We start from the raw sequence: 18,107 nt of genomic DNA, 5'->3' as shown, positions 1-18,107 counted from the left end.
TGATTAGGTATTTTTGTCATGACAGGAGTCCAGAGCGAAGGCTGCATAGTGGAGAGGACCTGGGGGAGGGTTTGTAAAACAATGGAAGAATTTTCCTTTTACTTTTCCAAGAGGGTAGTGTACTAGGGGGGAGGATTGGGAGGTGAGAAAAGTGCAACAATGAATGAATGGAAACCCAAAGTCTCCGTATATTTTCATTGAAATGAATAATACATTTTTTTTAAAAAAAGAGCTTTGCTCCATTTCTCCTACCACCTTGTAAATCTGCAACTAAGATGGAAGCATAATTGGTACTTTAAGAGGAAGAAGCTCATAAGCAAATGAGCTCAATGTTCTTACCATAATATCTTATTCAATCGACCCTAGGATGTTAACAAACAGACTTACTGATGTTTAAGAAAATCTAACTCCTTGTAACTTTTGTCTTGTGTTGTTCTAGTGGCTGCAAACACACAACTCTTCATCTGATAAAAACGTTCTTCTGTGCTCAAATTTGAAGCATTATTGTATCCTGCATTAGGGGCTACGATGTGTCCTGTCTTGCCAAACTCTAGTTCACAAGAAAACATTTTCCTTTCCCTTGTAACAGAGCACCAGCCCAGCACTTCACCCTGACATGAATCTTGAATATTTTTAAAGCTGAGTCAGACTTATTCACTAGGTAATTTTTGCCAGTTTCCCCACATGATTCTTGAACAGTTTAGGGATGGAGACAGGTAAGTTGCAGGAGAAATGAATGTGATTAATGAAAATATGTGTTTGCCTTTCCCAGGGGCTGAGCTCTGGGTCCAGCCAGGGATAAGGGAGGAGCTCAGAGGGGTGGGCCAGGGTCCCTCTTGGTGGCATCAACCACCCGTCAGCTCCCTTGCAGGGACATCGGCTCTCTGTGGGTCATGTTCAAGTTTCTGCCTTCCCTGAGAAAGAGTTTTCCAATGAGACCTTGCCCCACCCCTGCAGGCCATCTCCTCTAGACACCAAGCTCCCTGACAACAATTCCTTTAAGTCAAGAACTCCCTAAGGTTTTCCAGGACAGTTGAGAATTTCATGGTGTGAAAAGAATTTCTCAGTGAACTGAATCAAGAATTGGTGATGCTGAAACTCCCTCCAGTTCTCTTGGGAAGCAGCAGGAAATGCTTCAAGTAATCTATGGGGAAAGGAAGGCCTCCACTTTCCTTGCCCACTTAGAAATGTCAACTTTTGCAGTCCCAAATAGACCAAGCATGCAATCAAGGTGCATTCATAGTAATTAGTGACTGTCATGCAAAAGTCGTAAACAATGAAGGAGTAATGATAGTTAGAAAATATGGACTTGGTGGCAGAAATTAAGCAGGAGAATGAGTGATTGAAGTTTACACATGCAATGATTTATTCATCACAAGTACCACACCGATAGAGATGATATCCAGGGACCTCACCTGACAGACTTTACAGAAATAAAATTGACTAGAATTGGAAAGAATTGCTGGAGATGCTTAATAGTAGCAGTCAAAGCCAGACCAGATGCTGATTGTGGAACAGATCATCAATTACTCATGTGCAAGTTCAAATTGAAGCTGATGAAGATTAAAGCAAGTTTATAAGAACAAAAATATTATCTGTGGTCTATACCATCTGAATTTAAAAAATCATCTCAAGAATAGGCTAAGACATTGAACACTAATGACCGAAGACCAGATGAGTTTTGAGATGACATCAAGGATATCATTCACAAAGATAGCAAAAGATCATTGCACAGAAGAGAAAGAAAAGACCAAAATGGATATGACAAAAGACTCTAAAAATTGCACCAGAGTGTTGAGAAGCCAAAGCAAAGGCAAGAGACACAGAAGTTAAAGAGCTGAACAGAGATTTCAACAGGTAGCTTGAGAAGAGAAATCAAAGTATTATAATGGAATGTGCAAAGAGCTGGAGTTAGAGCATTGAAAGGGAAGACCTCATTCAGCATTTCTCAAGATGGGAGAACTGAAAAGCAAACTCAAGCCTTGAGTTGCAATATTGAGAGATGCTATGGGCAAAATCTTGAATGATCTAGGAAATATTAAAAGAAGATGAAGGGAATACACAGAATCATTGTAGCAAAAAAAGAATGTTAGACATTATTTCAGGAAGTAGCATATGATCAAGAAGAGCCAATGGTAACGAAAGAAGAAATTCAAGCTGTATTGAATTGGCAAAAAAATGAGTTCGCAGGATTGGTAGAATACCAATTGACACATTTCAACTAACAGATGTAGCAGCCCTGGATGTGCTCACCATTCTGTGCTAATATGTCTAGCAAACAGTTACCTGGCCAACTGACCGGAAGAGGTTGATATATTCCCATTCCCATTCCCAAGAAAGATGAGCCAACAAAATGTGGAAATTATGAAATAATATTATTAAGTTCATATGCAAGCAAAATATTGCTGAAAATCACCCAAATATAGCTAGAACAGTACATTCAAAGAGGACTGCCAGAAATCCAAGCTGGATTAGAAAGAGGCCGTGGCACCAGAGATGACAGAAGGATCTTGGCAAAAAACCTGAGAGTACCAGAGGGATGCCTATTTGCATTTTATTGACTATGCAAAGATGTTTGACTGTGTGGATCATAACAAACTATAGTTAACATTGAGAAGAATGGGAATTCCAGAATATTTAATCATGCTTGTATGAAAACTTATAACTAAACCGAGAAGCTATTGTCCAGCAGAGCAAAGGAAATAAACTATGGTTTAAAATGTAGAAAGGTGTGTGTCAGAGTTTTATCCTTTTTCCATACCTATTCAATCTGTGTGCTGCACAGATCATTCAAGAAGCTGGACTCTATGAAGAAAAACATGGCATCAGCATAGGAGGAAGACTCAACAACTTACATTATGCAGATGACACAACTTTGCTTGCTGAAAGTGAGGAAGACTTAAGTGCTTGCTTCAGAAGATCTAAGCCTTCAATACGGATTACATTTCTACACTGAGAAGACAAAAAATCATCACCGCTGGACCGATAATGAAACTGTCAATTATTTCACCTTACTTGGATCCACAGTCAACACTCTGGGCACCAGCAGTCAAGAAATCAACACATACTGCATTGGGAATGTCTGCTGTCAGTGACTCATGATTCAGACTTGCTTTGTATCTGAGAACAAGACAATAAATAAGGATGACAGAAAAATTGATGTGTTTGAGCTGTGGTCTTGGAGAAGAATACTGAATATCCCATTGACTGCCAAAAGAACAAATAGATACGTCTTGGAGAATGTATAGTCAAAGTGCTACTCTTTGACTTAGAGGTAAGCATGGGGATACTTTGGACATGCTGCTAGAAGGGGTATTCCTTGGAAAGGGACATCATACTAGGAAAAGTAGAAGGTCAACAAAAGAGAAGAAGACCCTCGAAGAGATGGATTGACCCAGTGACTACAACAGTGGGCTCACATATGACAAGATGATGAAGATGGTGCGGAATGGGACAGGGTTCAAATTATTGTTCATAGGTTCCAGGAGTCGTATGCGACTCAACAGCACATAGCAACAACAACGAGCACCTGAAAAGTTGGATGAATAAAGAATGAGCAAAGAAAAATCAATGCCTTTGAGTTGTGGTGTTGGAGAAGGGTCCTGAATATCCCATGGACTGTCAAAAAAGGCAAACCCATCTTGGAACAAGTACAACCAGTGTGTTTCTCAGATCATTTACTGTGGGCACGTTACCAGGAAAAGGACATCATGAGGGTAGAATGGAGGGTCTGAGAGAGAAGAGCTTCAGCATGATGGGTCGACACAGGGAACGTAACAGTGGTCTCGAGCATATGGGAGACAGGATGGTGCAGGACAGGGCAGGCTCAGCTCTGCCACTCGTAAGGTCACACTATAAGTTGTAGTTGACACCGAACGCTACCCCCAGAAGCGCCCTCCCGACCTGGGTGCTGGGCCAGGCGCTGGGGAGCCAGCTTTCCCCGGAACCCATGTACCACACCCGTCCTCACTCCACACAGTCCACCCTGCTCTCCACGTCTCCCCCCTCCACGCAGCCTGCCCTGCTCTCCACGTCTCCCCACTCCACGCAGCCCGCCCTACTCTCAACGTTTTGCTCTCACCTGACATCTTTACTTCTTCTTTGCTCTGTTCCAACATGGAGGTTTCATTTGTGGCCTATGAAGGTCCAATTGCAGGACAATGATTATTATAATCAACTCTTGTTTGAAGGGATCACGGCCATTGTTTTCATTCTCCTCCGCCCTGCTGCTTGGGCTACAGGGACCCCAGGACCTTTGCTCCCATCTACAGCAGCCCCCACATGTGTAGGGTTGGCCCTTGCCCTTCAGATGCTAACTCGAGGCTGAGGGGAATTGGCAAAGAGAGACAAGAGCGTGACAAGGCTGTGAGGATGAAGCAGGGATGTGAGCTCTGAGTGCTGTCACCGGCTGCTCCTTCCCTTAGAGTGGTTGGATGTGGAAACTGCCCCTTCTGAAAAGCCAGCCTCCCATGCCCCCACTTCTGTGCTCTCTTGGCTTCTGTCTCTGCGGGCCCTCCTCTGAGGAAGACAGCAAACCACTTTCTTCTCTCTCGCTCTTGGAGAGAAGAGAGGATTTGAATTCAGTGACTCACCAAGGAGATGGTGGAGCTGGAGGGCAGGGTGCGGCAGAAACGTTTGCGCAAAGCTTCCTGTACCTATGGGAGAGACAAGCGCCCGGTTATGTCAGCCAGCGTCAGTTCAGCACTGCGAGTCAGCGGGCAGCCAAGGGGCACACTGACCTTCTTGTCCATGAGACAGCCAAACAGTAAGATGAAGACACCCTAAGAAGAGGGACATGGGGAACAGCTGGTCAAGGAAGAAGGAATCACCCTCTCTCTTTCCTCACTCCCTTTCCTGCCATCTGATTCCCTCCTGCAGTCACTGTGTCAATGCAGCTCATTGAAGGGCTTCCTCTTTTGGGGCTTAAGTGCGTCAGAGATGATGAGTATGATGGACAGGGTTCTGATCTGTTCTTCACAGGGTCTGATCTGTTCTTCACAGGGTCGCTGTGAGTCCTACTTGATGGAACCTAACAACAATAAGAACAACAACAACAATTCTGTCCTCAGGCCTCTCATCTCGCTCTTTCTGGCTATTAGCATTGTGTGCTGTACAGGACCCATTTCTGGTGGGGTGTGTTTGTGTGCGTGTGTGTAATCTAAAGTTTGCTTTTCTTTTCTTTTTTTCTTCTTATTGAGGAACCATTCACATAAAAGACAATGTATCAATTTTAGGTGCACACCATATCTGAAGCTTTTCTTACTGTCTTTTTATCATTGTGGTTCCAAAGGGCTTCTCTCTAAAGCTTGCGTAGTCTCTTTGAGAAGTTGTAATGAACAGCATCGGGTGCTCTGGTGGCTTAGAGTTCAGGTGTTGCACTGCCAACCCAAAGGCATGGAGTTCGGATCCACCAGCTGCTATGTGGGGGAAAGATGGGCAGTCTCCTTCTGTGTGATATATTGCCCCTGAAAACCCACCGGAGGGTCCAACTCAATGGTACTTAACAATAAAAATGAAGAGGTGGGCCAATATCAGTCACGCCTGGGTCTGACCCACTCCCCTGTTGAGCAGCAGTTTTTCCGCCCCTCTTCACGTGTGCAGTGTGGATAAGAACGGGGCCTAGTTCACAAGGATGGCAGCAGGATTAAACGGCATCTCTTAGTGTTACTCTCCCGGCCTCACAGCCTCTGGAGGGAGATCTCAGGTGAATAGCTGTTGCCAGCCATGATCAGAAGGAGTGCGTTTGCCCTTTCAGTTGGAGTAGAGAGGAGGCCGCCTCACAGAGAGGGAAGGCAGTGCGGAAGACCCAATTCCCCTGCAGACGTGAGCTCCCCGAAGCAGCAGTGAACACACTCAGAATCAACTCCTGGCTTCAGCCTTCTGGTGACCCTCTTTAGTTTCCCGCCTAAAAAGTAATCCGGCCTTTGGCATGTAAAGGGAAAAGGAGGGATCAAGACACATGGGGATATCTTTCGCTCAAAGTAGTTCCCAAGGGGTAAACAATAAAAGAAGAAAGAAAAACGCCAAAGTACGTCCCAAATAGAGGAAGGAGATAGGCAAACGGAGGGGGAGGGTGGTTCCGGCCTCCAGGGGGTTTTGAGGGAAGTCACTGTTACCACTGAAGGGCGCTAGTGTCCCCTGAGCAAGAGCAGTGAGGGAGGGCGGCAGGGGAGACAGGGAAGTGGGGGTGATTGAGCTGAGGAAGAGAATGCTGAGGACAATAAGGTCAAAGCAGAGCCTGGAGCCAACCTTGTCCTCTGCCTTCCCTCCTCCCAGCTACCCTGACCCTGGCGCCTCCCTAATTCCAGGGCGGGGTGGGGTGGGGCCTTACACCCTCAGGCTGGGGTGTAAGTAGGGCAGGTATCTGTCGCCATCCCTATAATCCAGACATGAAAGCAAAGCTCAGAGAGGTTATGCCGTTTGTCCAAAGTGTTCCCAGCTGGGCAGTGGAGGAAGTCTGACCTAAACTTGTTGTTGTTGTGTACCGTCAAGTTGGAACTGACCCATAGCTGACCCTCTGGTGGGTTTTCAGGGGCAGGTAATCGCAGGGGAGGAGGTTGCCCTATCTTCTCCTACGGAGCAGCTGGTGGATTTGAAACGCATGCCTTTGGCGATTGCAGCACAGCTTCTTGCCACTAGGCCACCTATGCCTTATAAAATTCTCAGGCCCACAAGAAACATATTCTCTAGTCCTCGGGCAAATCATTTGACTAAGAGCCCAAAGGCTGGCAGTTTGAACCTGCCCAGAGGCACCTTGAGAGAAAGGGCTGGCAGTGTGCTGAGAAGGCCATGGCCTCGCTGATCCTCTGGGGTGGGGGTCTACTGTGCACCCGGGGGGCACCACAAGCTGGAATTGCTTCACCGACCACCAGTGTTTCTTCTGCGCCCCCATGAAGCCACCACAAAGGGATTAACAGTGACTTAAAAACCAGCTAACACCCCAAACCCAGACCACAGCTGCCTGCGGTCATGTCAGTTCTGACTCACTGCAAGCCTCCACCGGGCCCGAGGCTGTTCATATTGCAGTGGGAAAGGACTGCTCACCTTTCCCACTCTGCACTGCTGGCAGATTCAAGACCCCAGAGTTCCCAGGCCGCCTGGTTAGCAGTGCGACACACCATGGATGAACTTCGTCCAGCCCGCAGCCGCCACCCCGTCACCCACCTGGGAGGTGTTGAGGACGATGAAGATGTAGTGAGAGACTTCAGAGACTTCGTCTATCAGCGTGGCCAGGCCGAACCCCCAGGTGAGGCCGTAGATGGGGGTGAGAACGAGCAGGGCTTTGATCACCCCCACGAGGGCCTGGCGCTTCTCCACCTGAGGCCCCTCAGACAGTGACGGCCTCAGCAACTTCAGCACTGCCATGGCGACGACCAACCCATTCACCCCCACGATGACCAGCACTGGCCCCGCGAACATGTATAGCGCCCCCCTCTTCCCATCTAGCCAGCAGTTCCCCTCCCCCAGGTATTGCCCCTGGGGGAGGTAGAGGCCCAGGGTGCAGCCTGCAAACCCCAGTGGGCACAGATAACCGAGGGCCACCATCAGGGGGAGCACCCAGTGTTTGGACAGCTGATGGAAGACAAAGAGCAGCTGGTGGGCCAACATCAGGGCCTGGGCCAACATCCAGAAGAAGGTGGCCAGGTAGAGGAAATGGCAGAGGAAAGCCGTGGCCAGGCAGAGGGGGCTGTGGGGGCCTTGGGGGAGCAGCGGGGATCCCAGAAAGCAGGTGTCTGCAGCCAGCAGGCAGAGGACCACGTTGAGCAGCGCTGCGTGTCGGAAGTAGGCAACTTTGTTCCGCACCACGACTCTCCACACCAGCCTGTACACCGCCAGGCACACGAGCAGCGCCGCGATGGAAGCCCCCAGGCCCAGCTGGGTCAGCAGGACCAGGACAGGGCTCTTTGGGACAGTGTGTCGAGACATGAGAATGGAGAAGGCAGTGAGATGCTGACAGACACACTGGGTGGTGGAGTCGGCCTTGGCTGCCTGTGCCTGGCATCCTTCATCTGACCAGCCTCCCTCACCATGGAAGAGACCATGGTCCCAGAAAACACAGTGAGGGGTGCCATCTCTGTTTCCAAAGTCCATAATGACCTCCCCCTTTTTGAAGGCTTGGCCACCAGCCATGATGGAGACAGAGAGAACCAGGCCGGGAGTGACACGGAGGGAGTCCCCCAGACCCTGTGCATAGTTTGAAGGCAAAAGGTGGTCCAGTTTCTTCAGCAGCAAGCTGGTGATGCTAACCGTGGCTTTGCTGTGGACCAGCGGGACCAGCGAGTGTCTGGGAACCTGGACCCACAGTGGGGGCTGTGTGGAGAAGGAGGCATTGTAGTTGGTAGCTAACGTGTCTCCAAGGAGCTGGGTCTGCAGCTGTACGCTGGGCAAAGTGCAGGAGAAGGGGTGGTCTTGCGGGCGCAGTCGGCTTGCCAGCGTCTCCACAGCCAACAGGAGATGGGAGCTTGCCAGAGGCAGCTGGGCTTGCGCTGGGGCCCACAGGGAGCTGTTTCCCAGGTCTAGGATCCTGTCTGTGGTGTTGAGAAGAGCCTGCATCGCCCAACAGAGAGGAATCGACAGCTCAGCTGGGGTGTGGGGAGCTTCAGACCCAGAAGGCTGCCTTTCCTAGCACAGTCCAACACCCAACACCAGGAGAGGGGCATTAGAGACCTGGCAGGGAGACTTGCAAAAGAATGGCACCTGCTGAGCCAGCCACCTGGGGACATCGCCAAGCACATGGTCTTCTGAAAGTCCTCTAGTCCTGGGGACCACCCTGATTTTAAGAGGGGCCCTACTGGTCTGTAAATCTAGCAGTGGTGCTAGCTGTGGAAGAGGCAAGGTGTTCAGAAGTGAAGGGCCCCAAGCAAAGCTGGGATCCCACATGAGATGCATCTTCCCAGGCATGAAGAGGTGCGATCTCATCACGCAGTGTGTTGGGGATGCTCACGCAAAGAGCTGATTGAGGCAAGTCCAAATGTGTGGGGACATCATGTCATATCAGCATGTCTGCATGTGTATGATGCCTCTTTACTCCTATCTGTAGTCCCCAAATCCTCATGGGTACCCAGAACCAGCCTTCAGGGGCCCAAAAGGAGAAAGGGAGTACACATGTAGACTCTAGGAACAGCTTGTGGGGAGGTCAAAGGGACAGAAGCATCCACAGGTGAAGCTCCTCTGTCCCCCACTGCCGTTGGTCCCCACTACGGTTTGAAGATCTCACCTTCAGAGGACTCTGGCCAAGCTCTATGTTGGCCTCATCTACCACATTGGCCAGGACGGTCATTGTGTCCAGCAGTGTCAGCAGGTCGGACGGTGAGCTCACCCTCGTCACCTGCTCTGGAAACTCTTCCAGGAGCTGGGGCACCTCCTCAGCAGGCAGGTGCTGGCCGGCCTGCAGCAGCTGAACACACAGACAGCAGGGTGGTGGGACAGTGGGAGCAGTCCCTTGAGGAGGGTGGTCACTTCCTCCACCCCCTGTCCCCAGAAAGGGGGACAGCCAGTCAGTGAGCCACATGGAAGGGACTGATTCCAATCTTCTCAAACTCACTGTTGCCCCTCCACTCAGTTTCCAAGCTGCAGAGGGAGAGAGACCACCTCTCCCACCCGGCTACAGGCAAATTAGAACACCAGCGAGGAGTAGCCTTTGGGCTAGCAGTGCAAGCCCCTAGGCACGTACCACCACCACCAGCGCTCCTTGATACCATTCTTGTGTTAGTTGTTGTTGTGGACCATACAGTCAGAACTGACCCATAGCTAACCTACAGGAGGGTTTCAGAGGCAGTTAATTCCATGGGAAGAGATTGCCCATCCTTCTCCCGCGGAGCAGCTGGTGGCCTCGAACCATGTGTCTTTGTGTTGGCAGCGCAATTCCTTACCACTAAGTCTCCAGAGCTCCTTGGTATCCTTCAGACACCAATCTTAGTGGGAAGGAAAGGTGATGGGACTGAGGCACGAGGCTGGAAGGAGTGTTGGCCATTGTAAAGCAAACATCCCTTTCCCCACTCTCTGGCTCTGCCAGGATATCGGTTCAGAGCAGCTGGGCCTTCAGGTGGGGACACGGGAAAAGGTAGGTGAAAACCCTTTTTAGGTCCAAAGTGAGGAGGGGGTGGCCAAGAAGGGCAGCATGTGGGTAACAGTGCCAGTGCCAGAATCTTACCCTGGCTCGGCGCAGCAAGTCCAGGAGCCTGGCATCTGTGCAGGTGTTGTTAACGGGTCCCCAGGCCCCGTCAGGCCCACAGGACCTCGTTATCATCCCGATTCTGTCCACGGGACATGGGGCCTGGGCCACGAAGCCAGCCTTGGTGACATTCCACCTGATATCCAAGGAGTTCTCAGGGCAGAAGTTGTCTCCACCTGAAGAGTGATGGTCAGAGGGTGCTCAGCAATCACAGGGTAGCCTAAGCTGTTCCTTGAGCAGCATTCCCTACAGGGAGCCCGCTCCTGTTGCCCAGAGCACAGAAACCCCAAGGAAGAAGCCCACAATCCCAAGGCAATCAGGGCCTTCCTGCCGCCCCTGCCAGGGAAGAGGGTGGCCAGCTGCATCCCAGGGTCCCACGCACCTTGGATGAGGGTGACAGAGATGGAGACCCTGACGGTGTCCAGTTCTGGGCTCTGTAGTTCACACGTATACTCGGTGTCAGCCGGGGGGCAGCTGGGAACTGTCAGCACCAGGCACTGGGAGCCCAGCTTGTTGAGTAAGGAGACTGAGGGTGTGATCAGAAAGGGGAGCTGTCACTGGACCTGAAGCAGGTGGGCTAGCAGCCCCCAGACACCTGTGTTCAGTCCTCCCAGCATTTCAAGAGGGGATAGAATGTGGTGAGGCGCAGAGGGGCCTGGGGCATTGAATTCCTGTGCACAGAACACGAATGTGGATCAAGAGGATCTGATTTGAATCCTGGGTGTCTCTGGCTAAGCTCTCTGGGACGTGAAGCCAGTTTCCTCATCTGTCCAATGAGATTATCCTCAAACTTATTTCATAGAGTTGAATGTAAGAGTTCAATGGGTGAACAGTTGGTGGGGGTGAAAGCATTTTGAAAACTGTTATCTACACTTTTGGCATGTGGTCCTTGGAGAAGGACATCATGCTTGGAAAGGTGAGGAACAGCGCAGGAGAGGAAGATCCTGGATGAGATGGATGGGTTGATAAAGTAACAGGGACAACAGGGGTAGGTGTGTCCGAGTCAGCGAGACTGGCTCAGCACAGGCAGTCTTCAGAGCTGTTGTACACAGGGTTGCTATGAGTTGCAGGCTACTCGACTGTACATAATAACAACAAAATGAGAGCAATAGAATTAGAGTTGCTCTGATGGGGCTTAAAAAAAAAGTATTGGATGTGGATGCAGAGCTCCAAGGCTGAAATACAGGCAATGCTCCTGGAGAGCTGAACACCAGCTGCCTGAGGAGACTCACATCCTCCTGTCTCCCACCCTGAGCCCTGAACACCTGAGCCTCTTTGCATACCTGTGCTGCCCTCATCAGGGCTCCAGGAAGCCTTGTAGGGTGGGTGTGTCCCAGGGAAGCAGCAGCTCAGCTGGAAGCCAGACGAAGCAGCACAGGAGACAGAGAGCTTGTCTGGAAGCAGTGCCACGTCTGCCTCCTGCAAGGGCACCCTCACCTCCTGGTGCAGCTCCCACCAGAATCCCTGGGCCTCGAAGTGGCACGTGTACTCGCCTGCAGACACACATCACTCACCTGCAGCTCCCGGGCCACCCCAGGCCACCAAACCCCATGCAGCTTCCCAAGGCTCGGCCTCTCCTTCCTCCTCTGCTTCTCTATCCAATGTTTAACCCCAACCAGAAAGGTTGAGGATGGCCCTTAAAGAGAGCATCATGTGCCCTGGAAAATTTCCAGGAGGGAAAAGAGCTTTGCGATGAGGCTCCCAGCTCATAGTGATTGGACTGCAGCTGTGACATCCAAGGTGGACTGCTCTCCCTACCTCAGATGCCTGCCCTGCACTGCCTCTGCCTTTGTAGAGTCTTGAAGGAAAAGAAAATGGAGCTGGCACTGAGATGGTCTTCCCAACCTCCTCCACATCATCATTCCCCACCTTGACAGTGGCCTCATAGACCTCTAGAGTGAATAAATGGAAAGAGGAAATGGGAAAGGAAGGAGAGAGAAGAGAGAAGAGTGAACAGGGACGGCTAAAGGGAATTCAAGAAAGAAGAAAAAGAAGATGGGAATGAGGAGAGGAAGAGTCAAGAAGGACTGCCTGGTTACCTGCCCAGTCCTGGGAGAGGTTGGAGATGCTGAGGGCCGCCTGGCCCTGGCTCGAAGCATCCAGGGACACCTGTGTCCCTGGCCACAGGTTGATGGGGACGGGACTCCCTATGGCCTGCAGGGACCAGTGCAGACCTGTGGCAGCTTGGTGTGTACGCAGAGTCAGTTGCAGCGTGCTGGCAGGCGTGGGCAGCGTGGAGTCCAGGCTCAGCTTCCCAGGGACTGCGGAGAGACAGGAGGTGGCTGGGCTTGCCCTCTCTTCCTTCTGAAACCCTCTCCTTCTCACTCCTCCCGACCCTGTATTCTAGTGTTCCTGAACACTGTCATGTGAGGGTAGGTGCTGTGACACTGCCTTGTCACTGGGAACCATAGAATAATCCCATTGGCTATGACTCCCCCTTCTTCAGGTGGTTTGGGACTGCTGGGGCCTCTTTCTGCACTCCCTGGTCACTGGTCACTCTAGCACTTCCTCCCCTGGTCCAGATGTCTTTGAAGCTTCTTGGGTCTTAAGCTCAGGATCTGTGATCATCTATGAAGGCCTGAGTATTTTCCTACACAGAGGAGCAGCTGGGCTTGAAACAGTTGAAAGAAATAGGGGATTCAGCGGTGGGGGGAAAAGCCCATGGGTTTCCGTTCATGTGGGGTTTTTGGTCCTCAAGTTCCCAGCCCTCCTCACCAGGTGGCAGCAGCTGACAGTAGACAGGCTCAGGGTGGTTGAAGATGAGACACGCACAGGGCGGCCCTTTGTAGGAGTGTGGGCAGAGAGAGTGATGGGAGCAGATGTTGGCGTTCCACTGGTACCCAGGGAGACAACCACAGTGGAAATGCCCATCTTGCTTGGCATCACACTCTATGATAAAAAAAAAAGTTGAATAAGAAATGGGTAGATTGTCAGAGGTCTGGCAGGTAGGAAGAACAAACTGCCTGACGTCCACGAGGTTCTGAGGCTGGGCATCTGGAATAACCCCAATGTTGTAAGCCTGTAACACTTGGACAAGCCTGGCCATCAGGGACTGCCTCTCCCACCCGGGCTCAGCACAGCCCAGCTCAGGTAAAGGCATCAAAGGGGCAGGGTGGGAAGTCTTGGCTGACAAATGTTTACCCCCTTTTCTCTCTGTCAAATCTTAGAAGCAGAGACCTGGAGCAGGAAGGGAAGAGTCTGACTGGGTGTCTGGTAGGGGAGGTTGGGAGAAGCTGGGCTAGGAGAAAGAGCGAGGGGACTCTAGAACAGAGCCCTCCTCTGAGCAGGTGGTGGCACCCAGAAGCAGCAGGCTGTAGGATTTCTTTGCTACCTGTGGTGAGGCTGAGGCCTGAGAGCGCTCTTGAGGATGAGGAAGACAAAGCAGAGGGCTTAGCCAGGGTGCTAGAGAGTTCTGGTGGCCAGGCCTTGTTCACAAAGTCCAGGGACACGTAGACAGCGATCTGTACGGACCCTGTAGGAGCAGACGGGTTTTTTTTGGGTGGTTTTGTTTGTTTGTTGTGTACTCATAGCTGACCCTCCAGTGGTGTTCAGAGGCATTTAGTCACACGGGAGGAGATTATCCATCTTTCTGCCACGGTGTAGCTGGTGGATTTGAACTGCATGCCTTCAGGATGGCAGCATAGCTTCCCTCCACACACTTTATTTTTAAAAATTGTGGTTTAACAGAAGTTCACAGAAACGTTAGATTTTCATTCATTCATCATTGCCCGTTCTCCTCTCTAAACCGCCTTCCCCCAGTTCACTTTATTACGCAGCACAGCTTCTTTTTTTTTTTTTTTTATTTTATTAAGTTTTGTGTGCGTGTACCGTCAAATCAGATCTGACTGGTACAGGAGGAGATTGCCCCTCCTTCCCCGGCAGAGCATCTGGTGGATTCGAACCGTGCACCTCTGGGATTGTAGTTGCAGCTTCTTGCCACTAGGCCACCAGAGCTCCCCTCAGCACAGCTTCTTATCAATAAGGCCCCAGAGCTCTGCTCGCAGCAGACAAGCGGGGCTGGAAAAACGACTCTGTAAGGCTGCTGTGGGACAGTCTCCCTATGGCCCCCCACATTGATGTGGCATTTCTCAGGTACATGGGGCAGTTCCTCCTCACATAGGCCTTTGAGGTGTCCAGACAGGACTCAGGAAGCCAGTGAGGTCTCCCTACACTGTGGCACATTCAGACACAATCCGACCAACAAGCCTCATTTTACAGATGAGGTGTACGAGGATGAGCAGTTGCCTCAAGGCCTCTCAGTTGGAGAACTAGTGCAAGGACCAGGTCTGCCTGACTCAGGCCTAGATGACGTCCCCTGCACCCCTGCTGTGCTCTCTCCTAGCCCTTCATTGTCCTGTCCCCTGATCCAGCTCCTTCGAGGCCCCCTTCTTCTTCTGTGTCTACTCACCCGATGCTCCATTGTCTTGTTGCATTTGCTTCTCAGATTCCCCTCCAGCCTGACCTTCTCCCTAGAAGCAAGCACAGAGGAAAGGCCTCTGAGAGAAGTCAACCCCTATTCTACCAGAGATGTCATCTTCCCAGGAGGCCTCCAGGGGGCAGGCCTTGGCTAGTCTCCCATGTATGGCTCTGTCTTTCTGAACCTCTTCTTTTTGCCTGGAGTGAAGTGAGCATATCATGAGGGGAAAGCAGCTGGTGGTAGGAGGTGCTGGGGATGAAGACGGTGGGGGGTTGGGGATGGACTCCCGCTAGGGCTCGCAGGAACCAGGCACACCCTGAGAGTCAACATGCTTTGTTTAAGTCCTTCCTGAGTTTGCAATGGCCTCCCACTCTAGGCTAACTGAAATGGCTGGGCTTCTAGCTCAGAAGGCTGGGCAGAGCTAGCTGCACCCACAGACCGCTGATTTCCACTCCCTTCATGAGATTTTCCAAGAAGGTGACCTGTAGGCAGTATCTTCCTTTCATCTCTGGCTCCTTATCAACCCTCTCCTCCTCAGAATTGCAGGTATCCGTCTCTCTCTCTGTCGATATGCTGTTGTTAGGTGCTGTCGAGTCGAGTATGACTCACAGCGACTCTATGAGCCACAGATCTGTATCCTGTCCATCCTGGGCCATCCTCAACATCTTTGATACACTTGAGCCCACTGCTGCATAGTTTTGGAAATAGATGTAGAGAGGAGTCCCTGGGGGGTACAAATGGATTAAACACTATGAAATGATTTGTGCTTGCCCAGAGACACCTTGGAAGAAAGGCCTGGTAATCTATTTCCCCCAAAAAATAAACCACTGAAAATCCTATGGAGCACAGTTCTTCTCTGACACACACGGCATCACTATGAATCTGCATTGGCAATAACTGGTATACACATGTCTATGAATAAAGAGATGACACAGAGACAGAGATATACATAGATAGAGGTGATCCACCACCTCCACTCCAGGACCAATCACAGTCTTAACCTAGACTCTGCTACCTTTCCTCAGATTTTCTTCTGTCTTCTAGGCCAGTGGTTCCAAATCCAGAAAGATTAATTTTTTTTTTAAGTTTTTATTTTCAAATTGCAGGTTTGATTATAAGATCCTTTGCACATCGCACCCTCAAGGAAGTAAATAAAGAGATCCTGGGAAGTAAGATGGAAAGCTTGGAGATCCTGTAACAAATAGTCTCTTTCCCTCAGCCCTCTCCCTCTCCATCTGTCCTCTCCCCTCACATGCGTGTGACCCAGCCCGTCCTTGCCTCATTGCTTCATCTCCTCAGCAGCCCTTCTCCCTGGGTTCTTACCCTCCTCACTTACAGGCTGTGATGCGGGGACCGATGGTGAACCCAGCAAGGGAAGAGTCATGGCCAGGAGCAACAGTGGGGCAGCTGAGGTGACCATGGCTCGGTGGAGCAGTCCCCAAGAGTCCTCCTGCATGATGCAAATTTTCTCAGAGGAGAGCTTCCAGGGTTGGACACAGAAGGGATGGGAGGGAAGGATGGATGGAAGCCAGGGCTGAATTTACAGAGGAAGTGCTCCAGCTGTGTCTGAGTCAAATGGGCACCCAGGCCACTGGGGGACCAACCAACTGGAGCCTCCTTGTCCAAGGTCAGAGGCATCTGACTGGGCTTGCCTGCAGTCTGGACCAAAGTGTCCATGAGCAGAATATGGCCTGGGGGCCCTAGGTCAAAACCAGCAAGGGATTGATAAGCCAGGGGCATCCATGCCCTCAAGGATCTTGTACATCCAAATTGTTCTAGAACTCATAGGATGCTACATCACTGCTCAAAGAACTAAAATCAGAAAAGAAATATTCGGAGTATATTGTCATTCCAAAATAGAGTTCCAGATAGAATCATGATTTAAATGCAAGAAGGAATCTGGAAAATGATAGAAGAAAGGACTGAGGAATTCTGATAGTAAATCTGATTTTGAAGTGAGGAAGAAAGACTTATGAAAATGGAGACACGTCTAGAAGTCAGGAAGGAGATAAACTGGATTGTCTAAAAAAGTTTTTACTTGGCATTTTAAAAATGTTATATTCAGCTAAAAAGGCAAACAACATATCTGTAACAGTTTTATTGAACAGAGAACTAATTTTCTTTTTTATAAAAAAAATTAACTTTTTGGGGGAGCTCTGGTGGCCTAGTGGTAAGGAGCTGCAACTACAATCCCAGAGGCGCACGGTTTGAATCCACCAGATGCTCTGCCGGGGAAGGAGGGACAATCTCCTCCTGTATCAGTCAGATCTGATTTGACGGTACACTCACACAAAAATAATAAAATTTAAAAAAAAATTAAAAAAATTAACTTTTAATGAATTTTTTTAAAAAAGAACCAAATTTTTCATTGTGATTTGGGTGGAAGTTTATACCAAATTGGCTTTCTTTTCAACAATTTAAACAGTTTGTTTCCTGGATTTGAGTGTAAGCCCCACCACGTTACAGCATTCTTCCTACTTCCTCCGTGTGTTTGCTATCTCCACTCATCCTCCTTTCTTTTCTCTATCTCCTGAGCATTTCCCACAGGCAAGGGGTGCTCTCCTGATCTTTTATGGCCAATTGTTCCCAATATGTAACAGAAAACGGCTTCATTGCCGGCTCCTGAGCGTTTCCCACAGGCAAGAGGTGCTCTCCTGATCTTTTATGGCTGATTGTTCCTGATAGGTAAAATAAAATGGCTTCATTATCGCTAGAATTTCCGCTTCTCAGATAAAACCTTTCCCCTAGTTCCAGCCAGCTCAACTCTAGTGAAAAGCGGAATTGGCAAAAACTAGGACGTTCCAGGTAAATACCACAGAAAATGAGCTGACCTAAGACCACACCTGCAAAATAAGGAAAAGGTACCAACAGAAAACCCCCAACCAAGACCTCTTCATGTGATCTGCTACACCCACCAACAATCTCTGTCTAGAACCTGAAAGGACCAGTTATCAGAAACTCAGTTTCTGGTAAAGTACGGTTAACCCCACCCCACCCCCTTGAGTGGTTTTTAAACAAACAAACAACCCTCACCTGTGGTAAATTCCACCCTGATTGATCAACTGCCATAAAGTGGAATTCTTCTTTGTAAGGGCACAAGGGATTTTTCCACATTTCTGCATCTGAAGTAACCAATAAGATTCAAATAGGTTTCCAAACTGTTACCCTGAGCTATGGCTAGCCAACTGAAGGTGGACAAATACCCAAACTACTGTGGATGGCCAATCATGGCGTGTATGGTTGGGCAGGGGAGTTGTTGTTGTTATGTGCCATCGAGTCCTTTGCGACTCATAGTGACCCTATGTACAACAGCCCTAAACTGTGCTCTATCCTGTGCCAATCTCATTGCCTCTGACACACCCATCCCAATTACCCCAGTCACTGAATCAATCCACCTCATAGAGGGTCTTCCCCTCCTGCACTGTCCCTCTACTCTACCCAGCATGATGTCCCTCTCTAAAGACCTGTCTCTCCTTACAACACATCCAAAGTATGTCAGACGAAGCCCCAGAATCC

General features: G+C 49.9%; 1 protein-coding gene across 1 annotated transcript; it reads right to left on the bottom strand.

The window, feature by feature from the left end:
- Positions 1–3,103: 3,103 nt before the first annotated feature.
- Positions 3,104–16,011, bottom strand: GPR113 (G protein-coupled receptor 113). Its single transcript, XM_006880705.1, has 14 exons — positions 15,928–16,011; positions 14,583–14,643; positions 13,506–13,646; positions 12,890–13,063; positions 12,214–12,486; positions 11,458–11,667; positions 10,557–10,700; positions 10,154–10,350; positions 9,218–9,397; positions 7,165–8,547; positions 4,740–4,781; positions 4,593–4,655; positions 4,082–4,136; positions 3,104–3,120 (listed from the first exon to the last, which is right to left on the bottom strand). Exons 1-14 carry the CDS (start codon positions 16,009–16,011, stop codon positions 3,104–3,106), a joined length of 3,024 nt encoding a protein of 1,007 aa, XP_006880767.1.
- Between the last annotated feature and the right edge of the window lie 2,096 nt (positions 16,012–18,107).

The sequence above is a fragment of the Elephantulus edwardii genome, unplaced genomic scaffold (genome assembly GCF_000299155.1).
Source record: "Elephantulus edwardii isolate Elephantulus edwardi_28Jun2011 unplaced genomic scaffold, EleEdw1.0 scaffold00009, whole genome shotgun sequence".
NCBI lineage: Eukaryota > Metazoa > Chordata > Mammalia > Macroscelidea > Macroscelididae > Elephantulus > Elephantulus edwardii.
The sequence above is the reverse complement of the archived record's forward strand: the minus strand, read 5'-3'. Positions and strand labels throughout refer to the sequence as shown.

What these genes read in the sequence shown, in the direction of transcription:
- GPR113 (XM_006880705.1), bottom strand. Translation starts at nt 16,011, where the DNA reads ATGGTCACCTCAGCTGCCCCACTGTTGCTCCTGGCCATGACTCTTCCC. An exon ending in CCTCTCCCAGGACTGGGCAG is followed by an intron (nt 11,668 to 12,213) that starts GTAACCAGGCAG and finishes GTGTGTCTGCAG; the next exon opens with GCGAGTACACGTGCCACTTC. An exon ending in CTCTGTCACCCTCATCCAAG is followed by an intron (nt 10,351 to 10,556) that starts GTGCGTGGGACC and finishes ATCACTCTTCAG; the next exon opens with GTGGAGACAACTTCTGCCCT.